Below are 27,864 nucleotides of genomic sequence, written 5' to 3'. Positions count from 1 at the left end.
TGTGTCTGTAATGTATTACAATATGGATGTGTCTTTTCCTACAGCCTAGTAACAAAGTATTCCATCAACCTGTTCCCTCCAATTTAGTTCCAATGCCAAGAATTCATTTGGTTGTTGCTAAGTAGGGCAAGGCTCCGACAAGCTTTGTGGTTGTCAAGAGCAGCTTTTGTGAAGAAAGCATGCAAAAAGAGAGAAAGAAAGAAAAGAATGCGTACATCGCGGAACCTGTCTATTTGCCGCCAGTCTGGTTTCCGGAATTCGCCGTGAGCAGGCCGTAGCTTCTGAAGCACGGTTCACCTCTTCCCTTTTTTATTTTCTTTTTCAGTTAATTTCACCTTATTGTTCTGGTTAATTTAGTTTACAGATTATTTTTCGCATTTTTAACGGATCTTGCATTAGATTTTTCAGTTTTGGTGGTGTACATAAGTAAAAATATGGGAAGTTTAATTTTGTTGGGCATGTTTGGTGTATATTGCTCCATGCTGATGGTGTGGTGGGTACCATGCTCACTGGCCTACCATGAAGGAGGGTACAGCGACGCAGAGCTGGTGCCGGCCTTGGCGGCTGGGGAGATCGCAGAGCTCGTTGAGGTGCACAACCAAGGGCGTGCCGAGGTGGAACCAACTGCAGCAAATATGAACAAAGTTGTAAGTAGGTCTATAGTGTACAGTATACTCTCGTAAATTAATCAGCTTTCTTTTTGTCGTTCCTTTAATTGCACTTCTTTACGGTAAAATGAAACATACATAACAGATGTCGAAAAGAACATTTCAAGCTCGTTATTGACGTTAAAATCGGAACACTGGAAGTACGTCTATGTGGGCTATTTTTCTTTTCCATTTTGTCGTTTAATAACATGAAAATCGAATTGAGAAGCTTAAAAGACAAGTTCTTCGCCCGCTAAAGCCGATATCCTTCAATGACGCCCCTCCCTCTCACCCCCACCATACACACACACACACACACACACACACACAAAGAGGGGGATAAAAATAGCCGACTGAACAACCAAATACTCGGGGGAAAATATTCGTATTTTTCACCTCGTGCACTACATAATATTCGATCATCATACATTTTGTGAGATTTGAAGACAGCCAATGCTGATTGGGTGGATTATCAGTCATTGTAGACACTAATTCTGTCCATCATTGCAATAAACCAGATCATTATTAGTTCATGGGCAGTTGGTTAGGTACCTATTCACTCAGTGTCAAAGCGACATAATCAATAATCAATACCCGGGTAAGCATTCCTTTCATTGTTTCGCCTTCAATGCATTAACATTTTTTTTTCTTAGTAGGCGCATACCATTTATATGAATAATCATTAGACATAATCTGTCATGTATGCTTGTCTCAGTGAGTGAAAATCCCACCATGCATGAATAAGTAAAAATGGCCCTTTTTGTGCTTATGTTGAAAGTGGAACTCCGAACTGACTTATCCAGGCGTTTACGCACGTAAAAAACAAAAACAAAACAAAAAAGTACTATGTCCATATACGTCCTTGATCTATTAGTCTCTCTATAATCTGAAAAAGGAGGCAGAAGAACATAATATCCCGTCACCGTCCCTCTCTGTGTTTCTACTGGTTTCCCTTCCAGGTGTGGAGCCACGATCTCTACGCCGCTGCCAAGGACAGGGTGGAAGAGTGTTATTACTCCATTGACATTCCTGTTGACATGGGTCACCCACGGAAGGTCTTACAGTTCACTGGCATCTCGCAGGTATGCGCAACGATAGGCTGGTTGTCGCTTCGTGTATAGATGACGAAAATTGTATACATGAAGTTCTCTCACATCGGACGAAGACGATGATTCTAAATAAGATTATGTATTACGTTATTGACAAAAAAAAAATGAAAGCATGTACGTTAGCTGGGTGTGGTGCCTGAAAAGTAGGACTGCTGTTTTATATCCATTTTAAGGATTTATGCTTTATGTGAAGTCTCATCTCATGTTTGTTTGTTTTTTTACCTCACTTAAATGCACCGCGACATGCATACCATTGTAAATAAAAGTACATGTATATAGATAGTTTATCTCGTTAATAAATAACTCACGGACAACTAGCGGAGACTAATTTTATTCGCGAGGTCTCCCAAAGGTCTCCGAAACGACTTTGGGGAGACCCATTGGCGACCTCCCGGAGTCGTCTCCGCGACATCCGGATGAATAAGTTATCATCTCATCTGGAGACGTCTCTGAAGTCGCCGTGGAGTTGCCTTCTTGGGGAGAATGCAAGCCCTTTGGGGTTTTTTCGAGTCGCACGAGTGGCGGGCGAAGTCTCCTCTAGTGAGACAGTATTTCACACGCACTTTAGAAATTATCGCTGCTATTGTAATCACAGACGAAGAGTTGACGCATGGGAATTGTCATGATACAATGTCATTTCGAACTTTTTGTCGGTCCATGGGAGAGGAGGTTGGAAGATGAATGAGCTCCCTTTTTAAGCTTTATCAATCTATTTATGTTTTATCCTTAATATTGTTTTCAAATTTATAAACGCTTCATATGTCACTGTGGTGCCCATAAAAGACCGAACTCTATTCGACGGTACTCCTGAGATCAGTATTCCATCCTTTTATCCATTCTTAAATATTTCGTTTTGCTTGAATATAATTTACTTTTTGATTTCCGATTAAAATGAAAAACAAAGAAACAACGAGTGGTTTCCATTGGTCTGCATTGAAGCTCAGGAACACCATTACAATCATTATTTAAACCATCTGTACTCTGTCCAGGCAATAAAGGGCTATATAGAAATTCATATAATGACACGGGCAAAACACTTTGACATGTGTGGTTGGGCAGGCCTATAGAACTTAATTAAGACATTTAGCTTTATATTGATATACTTTGCTTTGTTTGCTTGTATTTAATCTGCCATTTGACAATTATTTACAGACACCTACATTTGATTTAGTGGACTCTATAGATACATGGCTCTACCTGGGCAAAGAAAGCTATAATTACCTCGAAGATTCATGCAGTCGTGACCCAGTCTTCTGCAACATGTACAAATTGGTGAGTCTTTAAAAATCTCTATCACTTTGACAGAAAATTTCAATGGGAAAATATAGTACAGATTTGTAAGATATTATAAAGAGTGTCTTTTTTTTTTACTATCATAGTTGAAACAATTTAAAACTCGATTTTTTGAATGATTAAAAATGACTGCCTTTCGATTTTACAATCGGATTTAAGATGATTATTTTATATTCCTCATCTTCAGTTTAGTCTTCTGTACACACTGTTCACGTACAAAAAACAACAAAAACAAACAAACTTCATAAGGGATCATAATTAAGCTCTTAGCACTCCAAATGGGAGCATTTGCTCCAGCATCATACCTGTAATTGCCACAGGCGATTGTTTTCAAACTTTGTGCAGGTAGACGCAATTACGAACACTCCATAGATTGATCAAAAGACAGCATAATTTACGGCAGCATTGTCATGATTTCTGCGGTATTTTCGAAAAGTATAACATTTCATGTGAGAAATATTGGCCCTCAGAACATGCACAGATATTCTTATTTCTTTGGCTCCACTTCTTACTGTTTCAGTTCACATGGGCACCAATGGAGGAGATTGGATGTGCTTATTTCCTATGCGACGAACTGAATAATACATACACAAATACCGTTCTACCCAACGTTTACTACTGGAAATGCAATTACTACCCTGTGTAAGTGTGCTTCATGTGACCGTCATGATTGTAACTTGCAGGTATACATGATAAGTCTTATTCAGCGTCTTAAAATTGAATTGAATTGAATTGATCTGAATTGAACTTAATGAAATGTGACAATTCTTGTACCTTAAACTCTCTCTTTATTTTAGTTCCCTTCGGTTGACGAGTACAATGTACAACAAAGCAAATTTGATTTTTTTTTTAAATCATTGTCCAGATATTTGGAAATAGACATTGGAGCAATATTTGTCTCACTTACAAATCACTTCACTTTAGAAATAGACTGGGTTTAGGATATTCATCTAATTATTCTTTATCTTTCGTTTTAACTCAGATAATTTAATCTATTACCAGGTTTGTTATCGATTTTTCTTTAATCATAAAACAAATATCACACTGAAAGAATTGTGCATTATTATTGACTTTAAAACAACGACTCGTAGTGCCCCCAAACTGTCAACAATGTGAAACCGCACAATGTTCTGTTTAAATGTCAAACACAATTGATACGTTTGGCATGTACTTTTCTACCATGGTTTGAACTGCCTTCCAGCGATGATCTTGAAGACGCCAACCCCTACACGTCCGGGACGCCGTGCACAGCTTGCCCCGATGGAAGCGGCTGGTGTAACAATGAGTATGACATGTGCGGTGAGGGATGCAACGTTTTCATGATTAATGATGTTTAAATTTAGCACCTTTTTTCTTAGTCAAAGCGCAATTATTTTCTCCTTAAAGTTTACTATGTATCAATATTGATTTATAAGTTTGAGGACAATCTGAGTAATCTGTACAAAAGTTATAATGTTCAAAAGTTTTGGTCAAATCCATGTGACGTCTTGGCCTGATAAGAAGTCTACAACAGCTCATAATTATAATGTCACAGTCGTGGAACTATACAATATACAGAGATATTAGGGCCTACATGAAAAGAATCCATTCATTTTTTTTTTTAATGGCTTAATAATGGAACATTTGATTTGCCTTCTGTGGACAGGGGTTGGAATAGTATGCTAATAAGCTGAACATAACCACATGCTCATAATCAGATCGAGTTTTATATTGTGCTTTGCTCCGCCGACAGACAGTGGTTGTACACCGGAAGGAGCACAGTGCGACTGCCTTTACGCCGACACCTGTTCCGGAGTCTACGATTATAACTCTGAGGAATGCACATGCATATGTGATCATGCAACATGCGCAGATGACCCGTTTGGTATGGACAAACCTTACACCACGAATATCTCAAAATAACATGATATTCTGACCTTTTTGTATGACTGTATATTAGAAGACAGTAAAATCGATGTTGACGAGTAATGGTGATAATACCTATAGTGGATCCTAACCAATAATTGGCTGAGAGATATTACTTGACCAGCACTTTCAAAGTTGTCCGAATTTTCTTAAGACTGATGCAGAATTACAACTTGTCACGTTAAAAAAAGTATGACAATCAATATACATTATAGAAATCCAATCCATCATAATTTGCTCTCGAGTACTGGCAGTATCTATTCTGCTTAAAATTTAGCACCACATCAGAGTGAACAGCTATTTCTGCCCTGTTGTGATAACGATAGCAAAGTGAACGGGCTACATTTAATTGGTTTATTTTTCCCCCTTCAGTGTGTATTCTAAAATGTGGAGACCCGTCATGGATCGTGATGGATTCTGATCAAGGAATTTGTCATTGCGACTGTCCAGAAGGCTACGAGACAACCAAGGCAAGAGATATATGTCTAGGTGAGACGAGGGATGAAACCATAAGTGTTTGTTTGTTTGTTTGTTTGTTTTTAATTCGTGTTTTTCAGGAGCCCTTCTCGCTCCTATCACTTAGCTGTACCACTGATGCTACGTAGATTGGTAGTAAGGATCATGAGATGTCAATGTATAATCAGTTATTGGAGTGATAAGTATGAAATTTTCGCCTAGTAGTGAAATGCTGGTCTGAAACCCAGACGAATCTAAAAAAAAAAGACAAAACGAAATTTCATATAAGGATTCGCTTTGTTCATTGCGCGAGCAAGAACCAACAAGTGAGTGACGATGCCAGTGTTTTAGTGTTTTAGTGTCTCCGATACAGCCACTAAAAACAGCCTATACCGGGTGTCCCAAAAAAAGCGGAACGGTGGATTTTCAGTACCTTGCGTTTTAAAAGTGATATATTTTTTGACATCATTAGAAAGAGCATCTTCCGCAAAAGACCATGATACCAAAATCATTAGATTTGGTTCAGTACTTTTTATTCTACGCCAATTTCTGTAAATGCAGTCATTTTGAATTTTTTGCGACTTATGATATAATAATTTGGGTGCGACACGCGTTCCATACGGTGAATTGTGTAAGCTCGTTGATCCATGTCAGCAAAAGATAACGCTTTCATATTGGGAGCGCAAACACACACACACAGACACACACACACACACACACACACACACACACACACACACACTGTTTTTTCCTGGCCCGTGCCCAATGTGAAAGCTGTATCTTTTGTTGACATGGATCACCGAGCTTACACAATATTCACCGTATGGATCGCGTGTCGCTCTCAAATTATTATCTCATAAGTCGCAAAAATCCGGCGAAATTTGACAATGACTGCATTTTCAGAAATTGGCGTAGAATAAAAAGTACTTAACCAAATTTGATGATTTGGGTATCACAGTCTTCTGCGGAAGATGCTCTTTCTAATGATGTCAAAAGATATATAACTTTCAGACCGCAAGGTACTGAAAATCCACCGTTCCGCTTTTTTTGGGACACCCGGTATAGTGGTTATTGATATGTAATCAGTGTTCAGAATTGGTTAACTTACCCTAGACACGTGACCAATACAAATTTGGAAGGTGTGTTTTCCTTTTTATTATAGTTAGGAGACATCTTGAGTTCAGGTGTACCTCTGTAAGAGCCCCACGACATTGTGAAAAGACGCTACTTGAAAACATGAATATCATTATCATAACCATTGCCATCATTATCATGATTACTCGTTGCAGTGATATTAACAATTTGATTAGTAGCAATATGATGATTAAAGATTATCGTTGTAATTTATCACTGACAATTATTATCATCATCACGTATTGGTGAAATCAAAAGCATCATCGTCGTCTTCACCATCGCTATCGTCAGAACCATTATCGTCATCTTTTCACCATGTTTATGAATTGATATTATTACGTAAGTAAGCTGGTCTCCCATGATTCTTCCAGACGTCGATGAATGCGAGGAGGCGGGTCGCTGTGCTCACTTCTGCGAGAACACGGTAGGATCTTACCGCTGCAGTTGCATGCCGGGCTTCGAACTCGATGCCAACGGCAGGACGTGCACGCCCTTCTTCGCGATCGGACGCGGCAGCTTCCAAATCGAAGAGCCCTCGACCACGCCGTCAGTCCCCACCCCGGTGAAGCCAACGGCCTCGCCGCAGACTTCGACGGAATATATATCATCCAGTGAGCCGTCATCTACCAGTAGGCCAGCGACACCGTGCCCCGTACTCGACTGCAGCGGTCAGGGGACCTTCGACCCTGAAACCTGTACATGCGACTGCGTGACTGGGTATAGCTTTGATAACGCGCTGTTAACGTGCACCGGTAAGTTAAAAACCTGCAGTACTAACGTCTTAATACATTTCTAATGCCATTTAATGTTCGTCAGAGGCCAATGACGGCTCTACAGTGTTTTCTGCTTCAGATATAATGCGGAGGATAGAAGTCTCCAATTTGAAGTATGAATAGATATTGAATCTTTTGACGTCACCTAAGTGAGCTCTGCTGTCTTGAGCGTCTCTCAAATGAAAACAAAATGCCAGAAGAATGTGAAAGAGGGAAATCAAAAGAAAAAGGGTAATCAAAAGAAAACAAGTAGAGCATGAGTTTAGAAGAAATCGATGGAAGTGTAATTATTGGTCAGTCTTGTACAGCGAGTCCTGCTAAACAACCTAGACGGGTTGATCACCTTGTTGATTCATGTTTGTAAAGAGTAGGACCTACTAAACGCTCTCAGCAAAACGAAATGATATATTTCATCCTGATGAGCGACCGAGCCACATTGTTGAGAAAAAAAGAAGGAATGATCAGATCATCATTGTCATTCAGATCAATTTCAGTGTATCTCCGGGCGTGGTCCAATGGAAGACTTCAAAGTGTGTCTCATCTTAACAAACGTTATCATTTCAAATTCATAATTCTTCCGTCGAGATATTTTCATTGCAACTGATTGACAAACTGCCCAACACCAACGTAAATAAGCACTGAATTGATCAGTGTTTTAGTAGTAGCCATGATAAAAGAAATCATGGGCGTACATACTCGAGCAGGATTTGAACCTACGACGACCTCCTGATCTCCGGACAGGACTGTGTCCGGACAGGTCGTAGGTTCGAATCCTGCTCGAGTTATCATTCTTTCAGACATTGACGAATGCTCACTGGAGGACAATGTCTGCGAGTTCTGTGAGAACACCCCTGGTTCCTATCGATGCCTCGCCTGCCCAATCGGGTTCCAACTCGATACTGAAACTGGTCGGTGTGTCAGAGACGGTAAGAAAGTCCTGATAGGTCGACACTTAGACGCTTATTTCGTCCAGTCTCGCCAGAATAGACCTTCTTGAAGTGAAAATTTTACGCCATGTTTGTACAGTTGTTCAAAAGTGTGTCATCGGAAGACTCAGACAAAAAAAAAAAAAAAATCCGAAATACATACTTTATTCTAATGTTCTAGTGAAACAGTGCTGATGATCACTAAGAAGAATGAAATCTAGATCGATTCACAATAATTTATTCCATTTTTGTCAACAGGTCTTAACCGAAAATCCTGTTTTTTGAATAAAGTATATAGGAAATAGATTACAGCATCTACATCAATATATTTAACCTTGCACTATTGTTTTCAAGGGAAGAGGGTTACATTTTTGAAATTATAACCTAATTTTGTACACGAGATTGCAAGATCCATTACTGTTTTGCGAAAACGAAAGAAACATTTAGATTTCATTACTGTTTGCACTAAGAGATTTGCAGCTTAATATCATTAAAGTCATTCAAGTAAACTTGAACTCAAAGCTGTGATAAATCTCATCTATAATTCCCCTTTCATAAATTTTATCTTCAAGAGAAGAACCGTTCTTAATCTAAATGCCATCTTCATTCTCTTTAAGTACTACAGTATAGCTAGTTGTTAAGGTATTATGTACTTTGCATCAAACATATTTCTAGAACCTTGAGGACTATGATTGATAATTTTGGTGACGACTACTGCAAGTATTATTGTTATAATCACTATTATCAATCATTAAGATTACCATGACTGCTGTGATAGTTTCGATTATCGTTGCAGAATGATATTCTTAAATTACCATGAGAGAAAACACTTAAGATTGATCATCAGGAGATGGCTGCATGGGGATTGTGTATTTCTCGTGCAACACAATGGTCAAGATTCCAATCGAAAAAAAAAAAGTTTCATGTGTTATTTGGCAACGCGTTTGGTTAAGTTTGTTTGTATACATCTTCTCCTCTGCAGTGTGCAGCGTCGGGGAAGGCATGTTCTGCAGTAGGAACGGGTTCATCGACGAGCAGTCATGCGAATGTGTTTGTCATTCAGGCTACAACGGTGACACTTGTGAGAGTGAGCACTTCGGGTGCACGTCACGAGTTCGACACCCACGAGTCATATAGCCCATGAGTCATACAGCCTATGAACTAGACACTAAGTAAATAAGACCAATGAACTCTACATCAAGTAAAATGAGCCCATGAACTGTACCGTCCACCAGCTCGACATAAGCCAAAAAATGCTCATGAAACCAACAATACATCATCGGGCTTAATGCACGCAGTATAGGTCTCGTGGGCCTTTTTTGCCTATTGTATAGTGTCGGAGTCGTGGTCCTTGTTTGCCTAGTGTCGAACTCATGGGACTTGTTTGCCTATAGTGTAGAGCTTGTGGGCTGTATGACTCATGGACCTTTTTTCAATGTCAATCTCGTAAGCTGTATGACTCTTTGGTGTTGAGCTCGTGGGATGACCCCAGCACTTGTGTTATGAATTGAGTCCGTCCGATCGCCCAAGGGGAAATTCTCACTCTCGTAGGTAGGGTCAGCGGGATGTTCCATGAAACCTAACATGCCTAAGAAAGACGTCTACCGGGTGTATCCATACATGTGGACTCGTACGTTTTCTTCCCAATCGTTGGACGTTTATCATGAACAGGATAGTGTAACAGTATGTGAATGTTTCGTCAGTGAACACGACCATCGTGTCCAAACATATTCTGGTTGTAGTGTGTTTCTACCCGTAATACGTTTTTGATTTATGACCCAAACGTGTATAGACTAACAATCTTCTTTCCAGCAAATGCCCTGCGACAAATTGTACTTTTTTCTTGTTGTTTTTCGTCTTTCACATTATATCCATTCGTTTTATTTATTTTACTTGTTAATATCATTTCACAACCATGAGGTGCTACTTGTATTAAGAAATTTAATCCTGCAAGATCCTTTTTGTTTCCCTGGTAATTTTAGTTGAATTCGCATGCGTAACAATAGAATTATTATGTACTCCAAAGTCTTATTTCAATCTATCATTTGGATGGATTCAATTAGGACATTGACAGGAACAATGAGCTCGTGACATATTATAGCTTGACATATACGATGAATTTGCCTTTTGCGTAGTGTCAATCGATCAGTCATATCCCATTGCTAATATACCTAGTCACAACATCCCCACTGGTCCTCCGTCACATTGTAATTTGAAATCATTTTGATGAGAAAATTGTATCACTTACCGGTATATGTATTCATGAATGCCGCGTTCCCTTTCCCAACAGATAGATGCGCTGCTACGGACCGCACTTGCTGGCCATCGTACGAGGCCGAACCCCCTAGTGACGCCAGTCACTGCGATGTCTACTGCCCCGAGAGTGGTAAATCGATCACAAACAAACGCAAACAAAACTCTAATACACACTTTCTCTGATTACAAATTCCGGAAAATAATTTTAAATTAAAACATCTTTAAAAACTCATCAGTTCAAAACGTAACAATAATGATAGCATGCAGCATTTTATTGTTTCTGTAATTATATTTTCCTGCATATCTTATTCCCCTCTAATTAAGCGCATAGAGACCTTGCCAAAGGTATTATGCGCTATAAGGACGGTAATAATGATAGTAATAATGCACGTCACGGGTTCGACACCCACGAATCATACAACTCACGAGTCATGCAGCCCATGAGTCACACAGCCCATGTGCTCGACACTAGCACTACGCAAATTTTATAAGGCCCATGGGTCCGACACCAGACAAGTATGGGCCGACGAGTTCGACACTGAGCAAGCAAGGCCCACGAGACGGGAACATTAAGCCCAGTGATCTAGTATCTAAGTCGTGGACTGTATGACTCGTGGGTGTCGGTCTCATGGGATAATCCCGAAAAAAAAGTTTTCAAATCAGTCTACTTGATTGTTTATTATGAAACGTCCGCAGGATTTAGAATCCAAGTACAGGATCAAATATTGACATTAGAATTAAGAAACAAACGAACACACGCACGTGTACATACATTTCATACTGTATCTTCTCAGAAATGACCAAGTTTTAGTGAAGAACAGTGCAAATGCCCATGTATTGAATGTCAAATGCTCCTTCGCTTACCTCTCCTGTTCTACTCCTCCTCCTTCTTCTGGTCTTGATATTAATTCTACCTCCTCGAATCCGTTAAAGGAGATATTCAATCCGAACGTACGTTATAGTCATAAAAGAAAGAATAAAATATTATGAGTTCAAAGGTATAATTTTGATCGGAATCGGATGAAAAAATAAGGAAGTTATGACATTTTGAAGTTTTGCTATTTTGGGGGGAAATAGGTCATGAACAGTCAACATGAATATGCAAATGGAAAAAGTGAGCATGTCATCCCCTCACAACTTACCATATAGTTTGCACATGAAATTAGGAAATGTCCAGTTTTTAGTTCAAACACAATCATTCCCGAGGCCCAAATCCTTGTATAGCTATCTTATCACTATTCTGAAGCTATCCAACCAGGAATAACGTCATGTTTCAGGCTTCATTGACAGAAACAATGAATTTTCGCTTCTCCTTTTTTTGTACATGATCAGTGGAAAATTGTGAGGGTATGACATGGTTACCTAACTCATTTGCATATTCACACCCACTGTACAAGAACTGTTATGGAGAAATTATCTTGCTTACTTGCTTAATTCGAGTGGTGTTCTCGATCCACAACGGCACTCCAAGTTTGTCTGTCCAGCATTGCAGTTTTTATCTCGTTGGTGTCTAGACCAGTGTCTCTCTTAAGCTTGTCAAAAAATTATCAAAACTTCAACATTTCATTACTTATTTATTTTTCATGCGATTTCAGTCAAATTTTTACCATTTAACTCCTAAAAATTTACTCTTCTTTATCAGACTAACATATATTTGGGCTGAATTTCATCTTTAAGGCAACTGCTAAAAAGTCTTAACGAATTCTCGATGCGCTTTCCCCTTGTCAGAATGCGAGGGACATCTTCCATGCAACAACACGGGCACTCTGGCCAGAGCTCCCGGCTTCCAACACATCAGAAATGGCGTTTGCCTCTGTTACTGCCCATTACCGTGGAGTGGAGAATACTGTAATGGTGTGTCCTTTTATGGTGTTCTTATGTTTCAGCAGTTTTTACCTCATGTATACTTGTCTCATATGTTGGTGTTTGTGTGTGTGTGTGTGTGTGTGTTTCTGTGTTTCTGTTTGTATGCATGTGTGTGGTCTATAATATATGTGTGTATATACACAATACCGTGTAACTCCTTCATTACGTTTTGATCTATAATAACAGATGACCGTTAAATCTGAAAAAAAAATCTTATTTCTCGGCCCGCATGTATCTTCTTTCTTCGAGCCCTTCAGTTGCCATTAATATAATATAAAATTGATTATTAAGCTGAAAACTTTGGACTGAAAATATTAATGGCCATTAATTTCTTTTCCTTTTTAAGGGCAGAATTAGCTCTTTTAATTCATTAATACAGGTCGATCCCATTTAGCTGAAACCCGTGTAACTCATTACAAAACAAAGAAAATGTAAGTACTGTTGACTTGAGTCCATTTTACAATTTAAATGTCCGGATAAGATTCAAATGTATCCTTTCGAATGTTCGCATACACTAACTACAAAATAATTGCTGTCAAGTCGCATCATCATGACAGTTACAGAAGGAGAATACATCATTATTTTACATAGCTTTGATAAAAGCAAAGGGGAAATTGTTTGAAATACGGCTACTGACGAGTATGTAAGTGAGAAGTTGAGACCTTTTTCTTGTTTTTTTACTCATTTCCCCCATTTTTCCTCTTCTTCTGTTCCGCACGCAGAGTGTAATCTGGAGTGTGAGCACGGGGGTACCTTGGACGAGACAACCTGCACCTGTACCTGTATGGACGGATGGCTTGGAATTGAATGCAGCAGTAAGAACTTTACTGCACTCCACCAATTGTTTTTACAAAGACATTTTATTCACTATAAATTCAGGTACAAAACAAATGGCACATAAATTATGATACATAAAAGGTAATAATACAATTTGACAGGTAGCTACAAACAGTCTAATATGAACGCGGTTCCAATTGATATTGGATACAAAACCTTTTTTTCAGACATCATCTACTTTCTTCGCTTACTTTAAAAATGGACAAAAATCTAATTTCTTTTTATTTCTGGCAAAAAGTATAGAGTATTTTGAATACAAATAAAAAGCATTATAACAATTAATGTTTTCTATAGAACCAAGTATAAAAGTATTTTGAGTTTGATTCTTTAACATAATTTCCTGTATTTGAGTAACATCGCATTCCCAAAACCTTTAAGTTATTACTGACCGGAAGTTGATGTGCACATACTTATGTTCTTTGTTAAATTACAGTACCGTATGTCCCCCCAAAAATTACAACGGGGCCCTCCGCAATGATATCTTTAAAAGTGGTGAATCAATCTAAATACAAATTCAGGGTATGAAACTATAACTCATTGCCCACATCTTACAGAAAACCCCATTCGATTTGCTTCAGTGGTCAAAGAGAAATGAGGAATTTTGTAGAGGATGTCGGGAATCTCTTCCGTCCTAATTCTGTCTCTTATTCACACACAAGAGCATTGAATTGCTAAAATTGGAAGAATCAGACTCATGACATGCTTTACTACAATCCACATTTCTCTGTGACGGCTTAACCAATTTGAATGGGGTTTTCTTCAAAATAGAGCTAAGATGTTACATTTTAAGACCCTGAAGTAGCACTTAGACAGGTCGATCATATTGGGTGTTATCAATTCGAAAATCTAATTGTAATCTTTGGGGCGACTTACTGCAGTATGTCCCCAAAAAATTACAATCAAATTTTTGCATTGATAACACGCAATATAATTGATTCTTTTCAATGCTACTTCAGGGTCTTAAAATATAACATTTTAGCTCTATTTTGCAGAAAACCCCATTGCGGAGGGCCCCGTTGTAATTTGTTTTGGGACAAACTGTACATGATATAGTAGTCTCGAAAGCATGAGTTAACATCTTTCCGCAACGGCACATTTTTTTTTTTTTTTTTTGAGAATCAAGAGGACTAGATATTGGGAAAAGTTTACACATTTCTACACAAATACAGTGATGTCGATCACGTGAGGGAGACCATTATTTTACCACAGGTGATGTGATGATACCGCCGTGTAAGTATCGTAGTGGCTAGCTTTACAAGATTTTCACTATAATAGTGTTAAGCTAAAATGAATCCAAAAGTGGGAAATTAGCTCTAATCAATAATACTTCAAGAGTTATGATTAGCAAGCTTTGATGACCTAAAGTCTTTTTGCAACTTTTGCTGATCAGGCCTATACATGATGTGATGTATAGTTGTACAAACTGAAAATGTCTATCCTGTGATGTTTCCATTTGTCCCCCCTACCCCATCCGGATCTCACACACACACACACAAACACACACACACACACACACACGCGCGCGCACACACTCCCACACATACATACGTCTGCGTCAGTAATTTAGTTGTATATCTACAAAACGTGCTTCATCTGTACGGTCACGTGTGAGCTCATCTTGCCTGTCTATATCCAACCCTATTTTTTTTTTTTTGTCTATCGCTCCTGTAGAACCATGTGTGCAGAAGTCCAGACTGTGTACTGGTCGAACCTTGTCGTTGTGCGGCGAGGCTCCTATCATAGATGATCACTGTCCAATCATGTGCTCTGTCTGCAGTAAGTATTGATGTGACAAATATAAATTTTTCAGAGCATTCCAAATTTTCTATTGTAAAAATGAATAACAACAAAATATCATGAGTCTCCTCTACACTCTGTATAAATGGGGAATTCCACCCTGAATATTAGTTACCAGGAAATCGGACACAGGGAAATAAGAGGAACAGGACAGTGAAAGTTCAGCAAATTTTGATCAAAACCAGAAAGTTATATGATTTTTTTTTCAGTTTTGAGCAAGCAAACACAAATTAGCAACTCCGTGATGTTATAGCGCGTAGCTCACCTTCCATTTGCCCTGTCCCCAACAACAATTCATATCTTTATCGTTATAGATGACGAACCATATTTGTGCATGTAGGGTTGTTTACGAAAATCTTAACAATAATTGCAGTTTATGCAACTTACTTGAAACGACTGTGTCTTATTGTTTAGTGCAGAGCAAATGGGGATGAGCTCGTATGTGATAATCACAGATTGCTACCGATAGTTGGTATTTGATTGATCAAAACTTCAAAAATCACAACTTTCATATAATTTCCATCTGAAGTTGAAAAAAAAATTCACTACTCTATTCATCTCATTGATAATTGTCTGCTTATATTTACTGATCATCAGGGGTGACTTTAATCCATTTTATGATCTCGAGTTTACATACAACTTGGTGCGTACTTCACTGGACAAGTAGTCCCATTCATAATTTCTCTCGTAGCCCGGATGACAGGTGCAGGCAAAGTGGATATCTATACCTGTCAATGCTATAGGGTCAAAATAATAACGCAGGACTCGAGAAGAGTGGTGCGCACAATAGTAAAACTACCATTCGTAAGAAAAGGACCTTATAACTGTAATCATTATTATATCATAAACTGGATTAGTATTGCTATATTAACATTCATACGAATAGTCATAATATACGTAGTAGTTCGTAGTAGGTGGTAGGTAATAGTAGTAGCAGTAGTAGTAGTGGTGGTGCATGGTAGTTTATAGTAGTAAAATTATACTAGAAGTAGAAGTAGTATGTATATAATTATGTATAGCAGTTGTACAACATGTAATTGTAAAAGAAATATTAGCCTAACTATTACTATTGTTTCTGTTGTTTACATGATAATTACTATTCTTATTCTTCTTATTACTATTATTATCATTTAATTATCATTATCACTATTGCAACTAGACAAAAGTTCTACAATCAATTTCTCTTTAAGGCTCTCTTACATCCGGTCGTGCGTGCTCCTACGAGTGGTTTGCGTGCCAAAAATGGGCCAAGTAGTGAGATGCACGCAAGTGGGAAGTACTTTTTTGGGTGGTCGCAAACACGACGCATAGCACGCAGCCTGAAAACTGGCCGGCCAGTTTTTCGCTACGACCTGGCTGCGACAATTAGCACGCGTGGGGCACGCTCGGAGTACGCAAGACAGAAGTACTGAGTAAGTTCGATAGGGTGTGCGTGTAACGCAGGCAAAACATGCAACTATTTCGGGGGGTATTTTCCCACGAAGGCGTTCTTACCACGCAAGAGGCTCTTACTTTCCACTTGCTTTCAATGTGAGCGCACCTCCTCCGTGCGTATTACCTACTTCCAAAATGCGTGGCGAGTACTACTACCGTACTTGTGAAATACGTCACACTCCGACGACGAACGTGATCAGCACGATAAAAAGTGCGTCAGAAGGACTATGTTGAGACATGCTCAGGTGCATCGTGCTCTTATATAAAAGCTGATACGGACAGCGTGCTTTCAGTTCCGCGTCGACATTTTCTGCAGTGAGTGCACACGACTGATGAAGAGACTCAGTGCACCCTTTTGTATTATTGTGATTATCCGTGCGTTCTTCCAATTTGACGCACGACTGTCTTGCTTAACACTTCCGTGCTCCTTACGTTTCTCTTACGTTTCTCTTACTTCGTAAGTACGATTTCTGAAAACGTACGCTTCACTTGCAATTCACGTACAATTATCCCACTCATTGTGTGCGACAGAAGTAGAAATCTTACGTGCTCCTTACTTCTTCCTACTTCCAAAAAGGCGTACAGACCACTTGCGGGCCTTACTTTTTGAGCAAGACACACCCACTCATCACGTACTTACTACATACTTTCCCTCCGATTTAATTTTCACCCTGCGACAACTCCACGCCTGACAGGAAGTCCCGAGTCCGCACGGTCTCTAAACACGCACGACGGGATGTAAGAGAGGCTTTAGTATTTTTGCTGATCATCATGATTCTTGACAAAATAGAAATGTAATGATGGTTTCCCACTTTGGAATGCCGTGCAATAACTTGAATGGCGTGGATAAAAAGTAACCCACTGAACGTGTACTCTTACAGCACCAGTATCGGACGGTACCATTCATCTCATGGACGGAACTGATAACACAGAGGGACGAATAGAGATCTTCCTGAACAAACAATGGGGAACGGTGTGCGATGACGACTGGACCTTGGAGAACGTCCACGTAGGCAAAATGGAACAGTCTACCTTTTGCGTCTTTTTAAAAGGGAACAATAAAGTAAATTATCGAGGGATTACACGTTGTCTTCACTCTCATTGTCCTGAAGGCCTATACTGGGGGAATTTAAAAGCCGTCCCTATAAGGTAATCCTAGTACTATCGCTGCTGCCACGGACTTGAACCACTTAGTCACACAGCTCCAAAATCCTCCCTCCCTCTCACCCTCCTAGCCTCCCCCCCCCCCCCCCGCCTCCCCATCTCTCTTTCCTAGTGAAACTCCTCTCCATACTCACGTTGTAATTTTTTTTAATGAAATCCAACTCAATAATTTTCTCTAAGAAAAATCAAATGGAAAGTTATGGAAATCTTATCAAAATTGACGTAAATCAAGTGACTTGCAATAATAGTCGAGTTACACCAAAATAACTAAGAATATAGTATTTCAGTTTTTACGATGGTAGCTGTAATTCTAAAAAAAATACTTACTCTCTTCTGAAACGACATGCAGGTAGTGTGTCGCCAACTCAACATTGGTGCCGCTGTCGGCGAGGGCGTGAAGTTCGGCCCAGGTACAGGCATTGACGTCCTGCTCTACCAAGTCGACTGCGACGGATTCGAGGACGACCTCGCTTCATGCGACCACAACGGTGTTGGCGTTCACAACTGCGGTCATAGCGAAGACATCGGAGTCCGATGCTCGAATACAGACCCAACGTCTGGTTAGTATAGTGGCCTTCGTATAAAAAGAACATTTTTGTTTTAGATTTTCAATTTTGATATGTAGGTCTACTTCACAAGTCTTGAAGCAAGGAAAAAAAAGATAATTTATTTGAAGAAAAAATCTCAGGTGCTAAAGCAGTACTCCGAACTTCCATCATGTCATTAAAAAAAAAAAGATGTTAATTGATACTTAGAAGTGCTGATGAATGAAAACTGAAAGATTTCAATCGAGTTGCAGTCTGCTTTCTTTTGTCAAACTAATAAAACCAATATCAGAAAGAGATATCATACTCTCAAGCGAATGAAATATTCCAATGAAACTATCTTTTGAAGAAATAATTCGTGATTAAAAATACTTCCAAAATGTTGAAGACAAAGCATATCGTCCCAAATTCACGTTAAGCTTTATACATGTTATACAATTTAAACTGTCAAATTGTTTTAAAAGCAAATCAGATTTGAAAACAAAGACAATGTTAATGCCGACGGTCTCCTTTTCCCAACAAAGCCATTTTATTCACATAATCATAAACATTCAGTTACAAATGAAAGTCACTCTGCATGAAACACTGTAAAACACGCTTTGACAGACAGCTACAAGCAGGGCAATTAGTCTGATTTGGATACCAGTAAATTAGATACCAGTGTGATACAAAACCTGTGGTGTTTGCTGACATATCATTGTGTTCATCTATCTTTGCTTGATTTCATATACGACAAAATGAGGGGAAATTAATGATTATAATAAGTCTAAATATTGAGAAATTCTAAAAAGCTTCATCTACAAAGCCAGAAGTGATAGAGATGAATAGTTGCTGCAAAGATCATTGCCAAGTACATCGATGACTGTAAAGTTCTAACTTTGTTCATTAGTCAGAATCTCCAATTACTAAATCTTCTGCAAGATTATTCCATAAAACCGTAATGTTCTGAGTAAATACACTTTGCTTTACTGAGTGTAATAACAAGTTTGTTTACTACAGATGTACGGGTGGCCCATTGGGTCGGGACCAAATTGGGAGTATCATTATTATGCCTCCGCCACGAAGTGGTGCCGGAGGCATTATGTTTTCGGGTTGTCCGTCCGTCCGTCCGTCCGTCCTTCCGTCCGTCCATAATGAATTTTGTGGACAGGGTAACTACCAAAACCTTTTGAGGTATCCTAATGAAACTTGGCATGTATGTGTATTAGGGGGTGAAGTTGTGCCTATCAACTTTTTGGTGCACATGCTCAAGGTCAAAGGTCAAAAGGTCAAGGTCAAATGCTTAAAATTTTACTATTTCCCCCATATCTATGCAATGCCTGAAGATATTTTCTTGAAACTGAGTGTATACATGTACTACCCAATTAAGATTCTCTGGTGAAAGTTTGGGGTCATGAGGTCAAAAGGTCAAAGGTCAAAAGGTCAAGTAAAATGTTAAAATTTCACTTTTTTCTCTGTATCTTGGAAATTGTTCAAGGTATCTTCATGGAACATAGTATATATATGCATCTACTGACTGGCAGTGGTTATCTAGGGAATTTAGGGTTCATGGGGTCAAAGGTCAGGGGTCAAAGGTCAAGGACAATACTTCAAAATTTTACTATTTTCCTTATATTTATGCAATGCCAGCAGGACTTTTTTTTTTAACTTGATGTATGCATGTATAACCCAATAGAGATTCTCTGGGATTTTTTTTTTTTGCCAAGAAGGTCAAAGGTCAACAGGTCAAAGATCAAGTGAAAGTGCTGAACTTAATTCTTTCTCCATATCTCGGAAGTGGCTCAAGTTATCTTGAAACTTAGTACATGCTGAATTTATGTATGTTCTGCCTGACAGTGATTCTCTTATAAATCAAAGGCCAGATGAAAATGATAACAATTTACTGTTCAATACAGAAATTGCTCTTTTTCTCCATACCTTGAAAATTACTCAGTGCATAAACTTATGAAATGGTCAAAGTCAAGTTAAAGTTCTTAAATCCCCAAATACATGCTCTCCTATTCATCCAATTAAACATAGGTCAAGGAAGGTAAACATTCAATACATTTGTGACAAACATGTCATTTTAATATTTTGCCAATTTTGTGAAAATGTAATCACACATTGTCCACATGTACTATAGACCTATTAGGAGAATCATGCATTATGGTGGAGGCATACCAGTCGCCATAGCGACATTTCTAGTTTTAAAACAGTTTAATCCTCTTTTTGAAAAGGCAAGATTAAGTCTTGTACAAACTTTTATGGGCATTATTTCCAGTACGATTGAATGTACGAACGGACACCATGCTTCCCGGTGGCCCCCAAAGGATTATATTGAAATATAAGTATTAAAATAATAACATGAAAATGAAGAGGAAAAGGAAGTAAAAATACAAAAATTAAGGATGAAAACATTTACCACGAAGGAACGTTAAATTGCTGTATCAAGAATGTAGTTTTCCTGTGATATTCTGATTTTTTTTTTATAGATTTGTGGTCAAATTTGGTGAATAACGGTCAAGTTGCATACCGTATCGTGTCATGTGGATAGAAACTCTCACTTTTGAAAGGTGACTTCCTTATGATCGATAACGTGTGCTAATGTATGATAGAATAAAGCCCGGGAAAACGGAGTACCGTGGCCATAATTATATGCACTGCAATTTGCATGATTGACTATGGTAGCTACTGGCTCCTCGAGACACTGCGAGTTCTAACGAATTTTGTCCCTCCCCTCCCCTCCTAACTTTCACCTCAGACGCTGCAGATGGCACGCTTCGTTTGCAAGATGGCTCGGACGAGACAGAGGGTCGTGTGGAAGTCTCCTACGGGGGAGAGTGGGGCACGATCTGCGACGACGTCTGGGACGTCAATGACGCCCATGTAAACATTGCCGCGGTTCCGTATCTATTCTTCATGTGCTCTGTGGCAGAACACCGCTCTTAAACCCATCCCGGCTATAACGAGAGCCCGTGTTTGCATTGTGGGGATTTCTTCATTGAGTAAAACACAAGAAATTAGCTTATTGGTCGGACACAGGGAGGTTTTACATTCTTGCTTGTGAATATCCACTGTGCCAGTAAGGGAGGGAAGGAGAAGTGTAAAGTTGAAAATAGAAGATGTTGAAATAGCTGCACACTTTTGAATACAGGAGGAAACCACTGTATAGGAGACAAAGCATGTCCGATATAAATCAAAGCAAACATCCTTCGATAGACGAAGCTGGAAGAAGATGACCGCCTCATGCGTCGGATGACGCGGGAGCTACTAAGTCTAAGTTCTAAGTCTGAAGTAAACACCCTTCTGTGAAAATTAAGACACAGAGATATTTCATAAAGAGGAAAGAAATTATTATAACGTGCAATCAAATAGAATGCTATAGATTCATGGTCGCCTTGAGTTGCAATATCTGCGCATGTCCCACACAGGTCGCCTGCAAACAGCTTGGCTTCAGTTCTGGTATGGAAGGCATCCGCCGGGCTTCTTTCGGACGCGGTGTAGGACTGATCATGATGGACAACCTTGAGTGTACAGGCTACGAGGCGGACATTTCTTCCTGTCAACGCAACGCCTGGCTGAGCCATAATTGCGGTCACGACGAAGACGCCAGCGTCCGCTGCTCGACCACCGACACATCTTCAGGTTCGTTTGTCGTTTGCCTGTGGTGTGTCCTGATGGAAGTTATAACCCCATATTTAATTTATGACATGTATGTTCTCTGGCGTACAGAACATATAAACTATGATTTTACTTCATAATGGTAACAGGAAATGATGATCGGCGTGGCCTACATGTCAAAACATTCTTGTCATGGTCGTATAATATACTAGGAAGGTACCCTAATACTTCGAGAAACTTCAAGACGGGCGAAAACACAGTGTGTTGTTTTAACCGCAGCTCATTGTAATTTCATACACTGTACTAAACTCGTATCTTTTTTTTTATCTCAAGGTTTAGACGATCTTTTGCTATATAGTACATCGTTTTTGTCAGTTCTTTAGTTCAGTCAACTGCCGATATCGATCGTGGGCGTCGTGCGTAATCTCCTTCGCATTTTCGTCTTTTTAAAGCCCATTATATTTCGTCGGACTTTGCAGGAATCATAATTCATGCTACGTTAATACCATGTACCCGTCGGCCACGGCAGCCCCGTTTGCCCTAGCCCGACCAGACGTGTGAATCCCGACTTCTTGTACAGCGACAGGGCTGTGTATAGTTACGTTTGCCCGAAATGTAGCGCGCCGTGGCCGGTGGGATATTCTTCTTGTGTTCTCTCTGCATTCTAGTTTTTTTACAATGGTATCCACGCTCCAATCATGGAGCTATATATAGTAGCTCCATGCTCCAATGAAAGAAATGGCTATCTGACGCCGGTATCACGACGTTTGGTCAGGCTAGGCTACACTATTTCACATCGCGTCCCACTACTGGCGGCCACCAACTATTGTCCACGACCTGTTACGTGCTGTCACGTTATGTTGCGTTCATCCCGCCTAAAGGGATACGGCCTACCAGGTTTCTCATCAGCACCAAGACGGGTGTGGGATTTTTTTTTTTTAACGGCTTAAAATATGACATGGCCTCCATAACAATCACGACCTGTCGTGTTTGCCATCCCGTCCCCTCGCGTATCGCACGTTCATCCCGTTTTGTCCACGGTTGCCTGAACATTGCTGTACCCGTAGCATAACAGATCTTCATGTGGGGTTGTTGATCATACACACTTCTATGGTGTTTGTTTGTTCTTCGGCGTCTCTTTCTGTACAATAGTGTCAGCGAAAGCGTAAGCTTATATCCAGTACACTTCGTCCAAAAAAAATCCCCCCCCAAAAAAAAACACCCCAAAATCGAAACCCACAAACAAATAAACAAAGCAAAAACGGAAACCAAAATCAAAACAAACAAAACAAAACAAAAGTATTATGCTTCCAGACCTAACAATCTTAGTAAACCCATGCTCATCCGTTTTTCAGATTTATTTTATGCGAGTGTTCGTCTCTTGCACATGACATCTGTATATATTTGTTCTATGTATTTATTTTATATTTTCCTCTGGCAGACGCCGCGGATGGCGCCCTCCGTCTGGCAGACGGCTCTAGCATCACAGAGGGGCGGGTAGAGATCTCTTACAGGGGCCAGTGGGGCACGGTGTGTGATGACTACTGGGGTATTGACGATGCTGAGGTTAGTAAGATAACGGGCACGGCATCTCATTCACTCCACTTATCAATACAGTGTCTTCCAGTTTGTGCTTTCAGTCTTATAAAGAAATTACTTACTCTGACTTCAAAAAACCTGTCGCGGGGACGCACATTAAAGTAAATAGTAAATCATTCCCCCGATTACTCGGAATTTTGCTGCTAAAGAATATCATTGTAACTCCGACCTGTAATACACGACTTTGAGAATGATTTAACATGTCGGATTTTCACGACGGTCCTCGACTTTCAGCCAATCTCGCCAAAGTACGATGCACTGATGTCAGTCCGTGTAGTGTACGGTGAGTGAGAGTGGTCGAAGATCCCGACTCACTCAACTGTTCGCACAACTTTTGAGTCAAGCCGGGTCGTACGACTACTCGCGCGACTCGACACCGTGTCGTACGACCGGTGAACCTGTAAGATTTGTCTGCCAGAATCTTCAGCTAATAAGGAGGCAGACTTAACAGGAAGAAGAAGAAGAAGAGGAAGAAGAAGAAGACGAGGAAGGAGAATCGTGGCAAGTCGCGTTGTGTTCCGTGGCCCTTCAGACTTTTGCTGAAGAGAGAAGAACGTTAAGTTTTGGGGAAAAAAGAAGCAAAACTATAACAGAAATGTTTCTCAATCTTCACGCCCAAAGGTTGTGTGCAAGCAGCTTGGGTTTCCTGGGGCGATTGAAGCCACGAGTGCAGCCAGCTTTGGGCCAGGGGTGGGTCTCATCCTCCTTGACGATGTTCACTGTGAAGGCAATGAGGCGACTTTGGGCGCCTGTAACCGCAATCATAGTTGGACTCAGCACGACTGCGGGCACGCAGAAGATGCCGGAGTGAGATGCGTTCCAGGTACGAGTTGACTATTCCTCACCAGTTGTTGCTTTTTACTTCTCTGATTGGGCTTTCTTTCCCATAGAGTTTCGTTATACACTTCCAGCGGATAAGGGAGAAAATATTCTATATTTATCAATTTTTATATTCTCATAAAAAGTTTGTCCACACCAAGTTGTGGTCACACCTGACAAATACGCAGTTGTTCACTGTGTTAATTCTCGCACACACAAAAATATCTCTTTTGAAAGAGTGACTGCTTGTTTTGTTTCATTTTCAGCTAACGTTATGAATAATGGTTACATCGTAAAGGAAGCATAAAAACATACATATATATATATATATATATATATATATATATGCAAACGTTGGTAAGGTGTAAAAATGAATGATAAAGGAAAGATATTAAATCATTAACTCGTAGAAGATTTCTTTTTTGTTTATTGCGCCCTTCCTCTATTTTGGCTCTCTCGATGTTTTCTGTTTTCTTTTGCTCGTTTTTCTATTGTTTTCAGCAGGAAAATCATGGACAGTGATATTCACATACAGTATTTTTATATTTAGGCCCTATGTATTCACATGATGCATTATCATGCATAGAATTTGAATTGATCAATTCATAATTTAAATGGCGCACTTAAGCTACTTATACAGGTGTCCCGTACAAAGAGAATAAACTCTTTGTATGTGCGTGTTACGCGCAATATTTTCACGCCTACGTCTGGTACGGCTTTTGGGCCCGAATTCACGAAGGGTATTGAAACCATGGTTTAAACCATGGACACTTTGTATGGAACGCAAAGTGACGAAATGTTCATTTCGTCAACAAAATGACTAATTTCGTAACGAAATAGGCCATGTGTTACTTGGCGCTCCATACATATTGTCCATGGTTTAAACCATGTTGCCCTACTTTGGCAAAAGGAAGCAAGTGACATACCATCCGAATTTGAGTTATTGATGCTTTCATACTTCACATAATGAGCTCCTCTTCCATACAGGCCAAACTGCATGCAGAAACACTCATCATACTAAGAGATATGTTAGATAAGACATCATGATAGTCCATTGATGTCAGTGTAAATGACAGACATATTTTGCTCTTTTACGAGAAATGTCACTTTTGTCACTTGCTTCCTTTTGCCAAAGTAGGGCAGCATGGTTTCAATACCATGTACCACCTTCGTGAATTAGAGCCATGGAGTACACCGCTATTTTGGTCCGCTTGTGGCTCGGTATGGTACGGTACACAAAAGCATGGTACTGTACGGTACACTGTAGAATGCACTGGTATAGAATGTCGGATGCCCCCCAGGGGTCTGTTTCATGAGAGACTTTTCGCTCATAAGATATTATTATGAGAGACTTCATGAAATGGATTTTACGTCTCATCGATAGTCTCTCATAGCTGCATATTATTATTTATGAGCGACTTTGGCTTTCTGAGATTTATGTAAAGACATTTAACCCGTTCCTTGCGGGAACCTTGAGGGCGTTTCAGAATTCAGTATGGAACGGGTTACGCGATGACTTTATGAAACGGACCCTGGAGGATGTCTGGAAACTTGACTTATGTCTATTACATTGTATCTGTATTCGTGTTCATAACCTGCTGGCATAAGGGTGATGGAACTGAATCGCACACACTGTAGGATCTACAGTATTCTGTACTACAGGGAGGTGTTCGTACTTATGTGGACGTCTCACCTCCCTGGGTGTAAAGGAATAGTAGACGAAATCCCAAAATGTTATCTTATGCAAGAGCATAGGGTTTGTTTAGTGTATTTATATAGCCTAGATGTTCTATCTCATAATGTCTGTTTCTCCCCATATCTTAAGCGTGTTCATCGTCCCCGTGCCTTAACGGAGGAAGCTGCTCTGAAGGTCTGACTGGCCCCGAATGCAGCTGCCCCGTCAATTTCTTCGGATCTATGTGCGGTAAGAAAAAGGAAAGAGAAGAAAGAATACCACATCTGTTTTGTCTCGCAAAAGCAATAAGTTATACCATGAAAATTAAAGTCAATTTATATATTATACATATAAATACATTATATATATATATATATATATATATATATATATACATATAATTCGGATTTTGAATTAAAATTTAGGCAATTGGCATTTAGTGCATTCCTCTATTGTGACATTATTATTACTATATTATGATGCCATCTCTATTGATACTTCGATCCATCCTTGATGTCATCAGCCATCATTATGTTTTCCATTGAATTTTTGTGATTTCATCTTAAAGTATAATTTCACAGCGAATTGTCCGATATTATTATGATGTGATAAGTATCGCTGCATTCACTCAATGCATGAATATATTATTTGAGTTTCATTCCCTTTCAAATTTTTGCATTTTTATTCGTCGTTGTTTTCAAATCCCCCTGTATGAGAAGGCAGGTTCACACACGAGTTCAGGAGCTATGGTACCTGCAGCGGCGTAAGGCCCTTATAGGTTCATGTACTGTCTTTATGTTCACTTGTAGGTTGCGCGGTGCTACACACTCCTGATGTTGGGACCTCAAGACTATACACCTTTCCCGGATGGCGCGTGCCTGCGGGTGTGACGTCACTAGATTTTGAGGTCAGCGCCGATAACGATGTCCATATAGGTCTGTCCAGCATTGATGGGGAAGTGAACAACATGTATGAACTAGGTGAGAAGTTTATTTCGATTTACAATCGAGCGACTCTGTAGGAAGCGCCCTTTTTGTTTTTGTTTGTTTGTTTTTGTATGTTTTTTTTTGTAAGGGTAACGTTTAGGATCAGAGTACTTGCGATTTTGTTGTCAGAGTAGGCCTATACCTTGTATACCTTACCACATACACACCTTCTTCAGAGTGAAAAGGGCAACGTGCCATGAGTCTTTGTACACGCACATACTAGAATTGTCATACACATGCAGGCAAAATAATGCTCGCACTCAAAAATAGATATGTGTGCTTACTGTTTGTCCAAAAAAAAAAAATATTTAGTGATACGGTACCGGTGTTAATATCTAATGGTATTCATGGCGATTACGATATTTAATGATGAATATCAACAATCAAGGGCAGTCACTTTGTGATCCGTTGATATTCATAAATAAAGCTGACTGATATCATTAAAAGAGTGAGCATTGTTTTCCCATTATCTTCCGCAGAGTTGGGGTTTGTGTGACAAGGAATTGGCGTGTGCATAGTAATACATTTATGTTGAATTCAAGTGTAGTTCAGCTTCCTTTGTAACCAGCTAGGGCACGTAGGGCTGCAGAAGGATGTTGTGTGCTAATATGAATAAGGTAGCCATTTCATGGAACTATACTACGCAAGAGCTAAAACGCATTTCAATTGTGCCCGCTAACTTGGAACTACTTGTAGATCTTATTTAAATTCTGAAAATGTATCTGGCCATTTCAGTGTTTTGCAGTCCTGCCGAGTAGCGAAGACTGGCATAAGTGCGCCACGAGAGCTACTTACTTTTTCCCGAACATATATGTCATTGTTTAAAGTTTCAATTTTTGATGCAGTTGTAGTGGCTTGCGAGCGGAAAGTTATAGATTGATAATTTTTTTATTCATGTATTCATTTGTGTATATTTATTTACATGTATTGGTTTTGTTTCAGCAATATGATATTACTATTATTATATCTCCGAGGTATTATAACGTAATGACATTTCGATACTACCAAGGACAAACTGCGTATGTTTTCTATGTGTATGTGTA

General features: G+C 39.5%; 1 protein-coding gene across 1 annotated transcript; it reads left to right on the top strand.

Annotated features, from left to right (window-relative positions):
• Nucleotides 1-479: 479 nt before the first annotated feature.
• LOC139711524 (uncharacterized) lies at nt 480-27,579 on the top strand. Its single transcript, XM_071623401.1, has 23 exons — nt 480-647; nt 1,607-1,729; nt 2,909-3,028; nt 3,570-3,691; nt 4,251-4,348; nt 4,782-4,913; nt 5,327-5,443; nt 6,916-7,296; nt 8,115-8,243; nt 9,226-9,330; nt 10,534-10,629; nt 12,228-12,353; nt 13,088-13,180; nt 14,874-14,978; nt 17,315-17,442; nt 17,947-18,157; nt 20,883-21,007; nt 21,553-21,766; nt 23,184-23,308; nt 23,963-24,164; nt 25,986-26,084; nt 26,645-26,815; nt 27,557-27,579. Exons 1-23 carry the CDS (start codon nt 480-482, stop codon nt 27,577-27,579), a joined length of 3,213 nt encoding a protein of 1,070 aa, XP_071479502.1.
• The last annotated feature ends 285 nt before the right edge of the window (nt 27,580-27,864 follow it).

This window comes from Diadema antillarum, unplaced genomic scaffold, assembly GCF_040938485.1.
Source record: "Diadema antillarum isolate AM-2024a unplaced genomic scaffold, OU_Dant_1.0 seq00001666_RagTag, whole genome shotgun sequence".
NCBI lineage: Eukaryota > Metazoa > Echinodermata > Echinoidea > Diadematoida > Diadematidae > Diadema > Diadema antillarum.
This window is presented reverse-complemented; position numbering and strand designations above follow the sequence as displayed.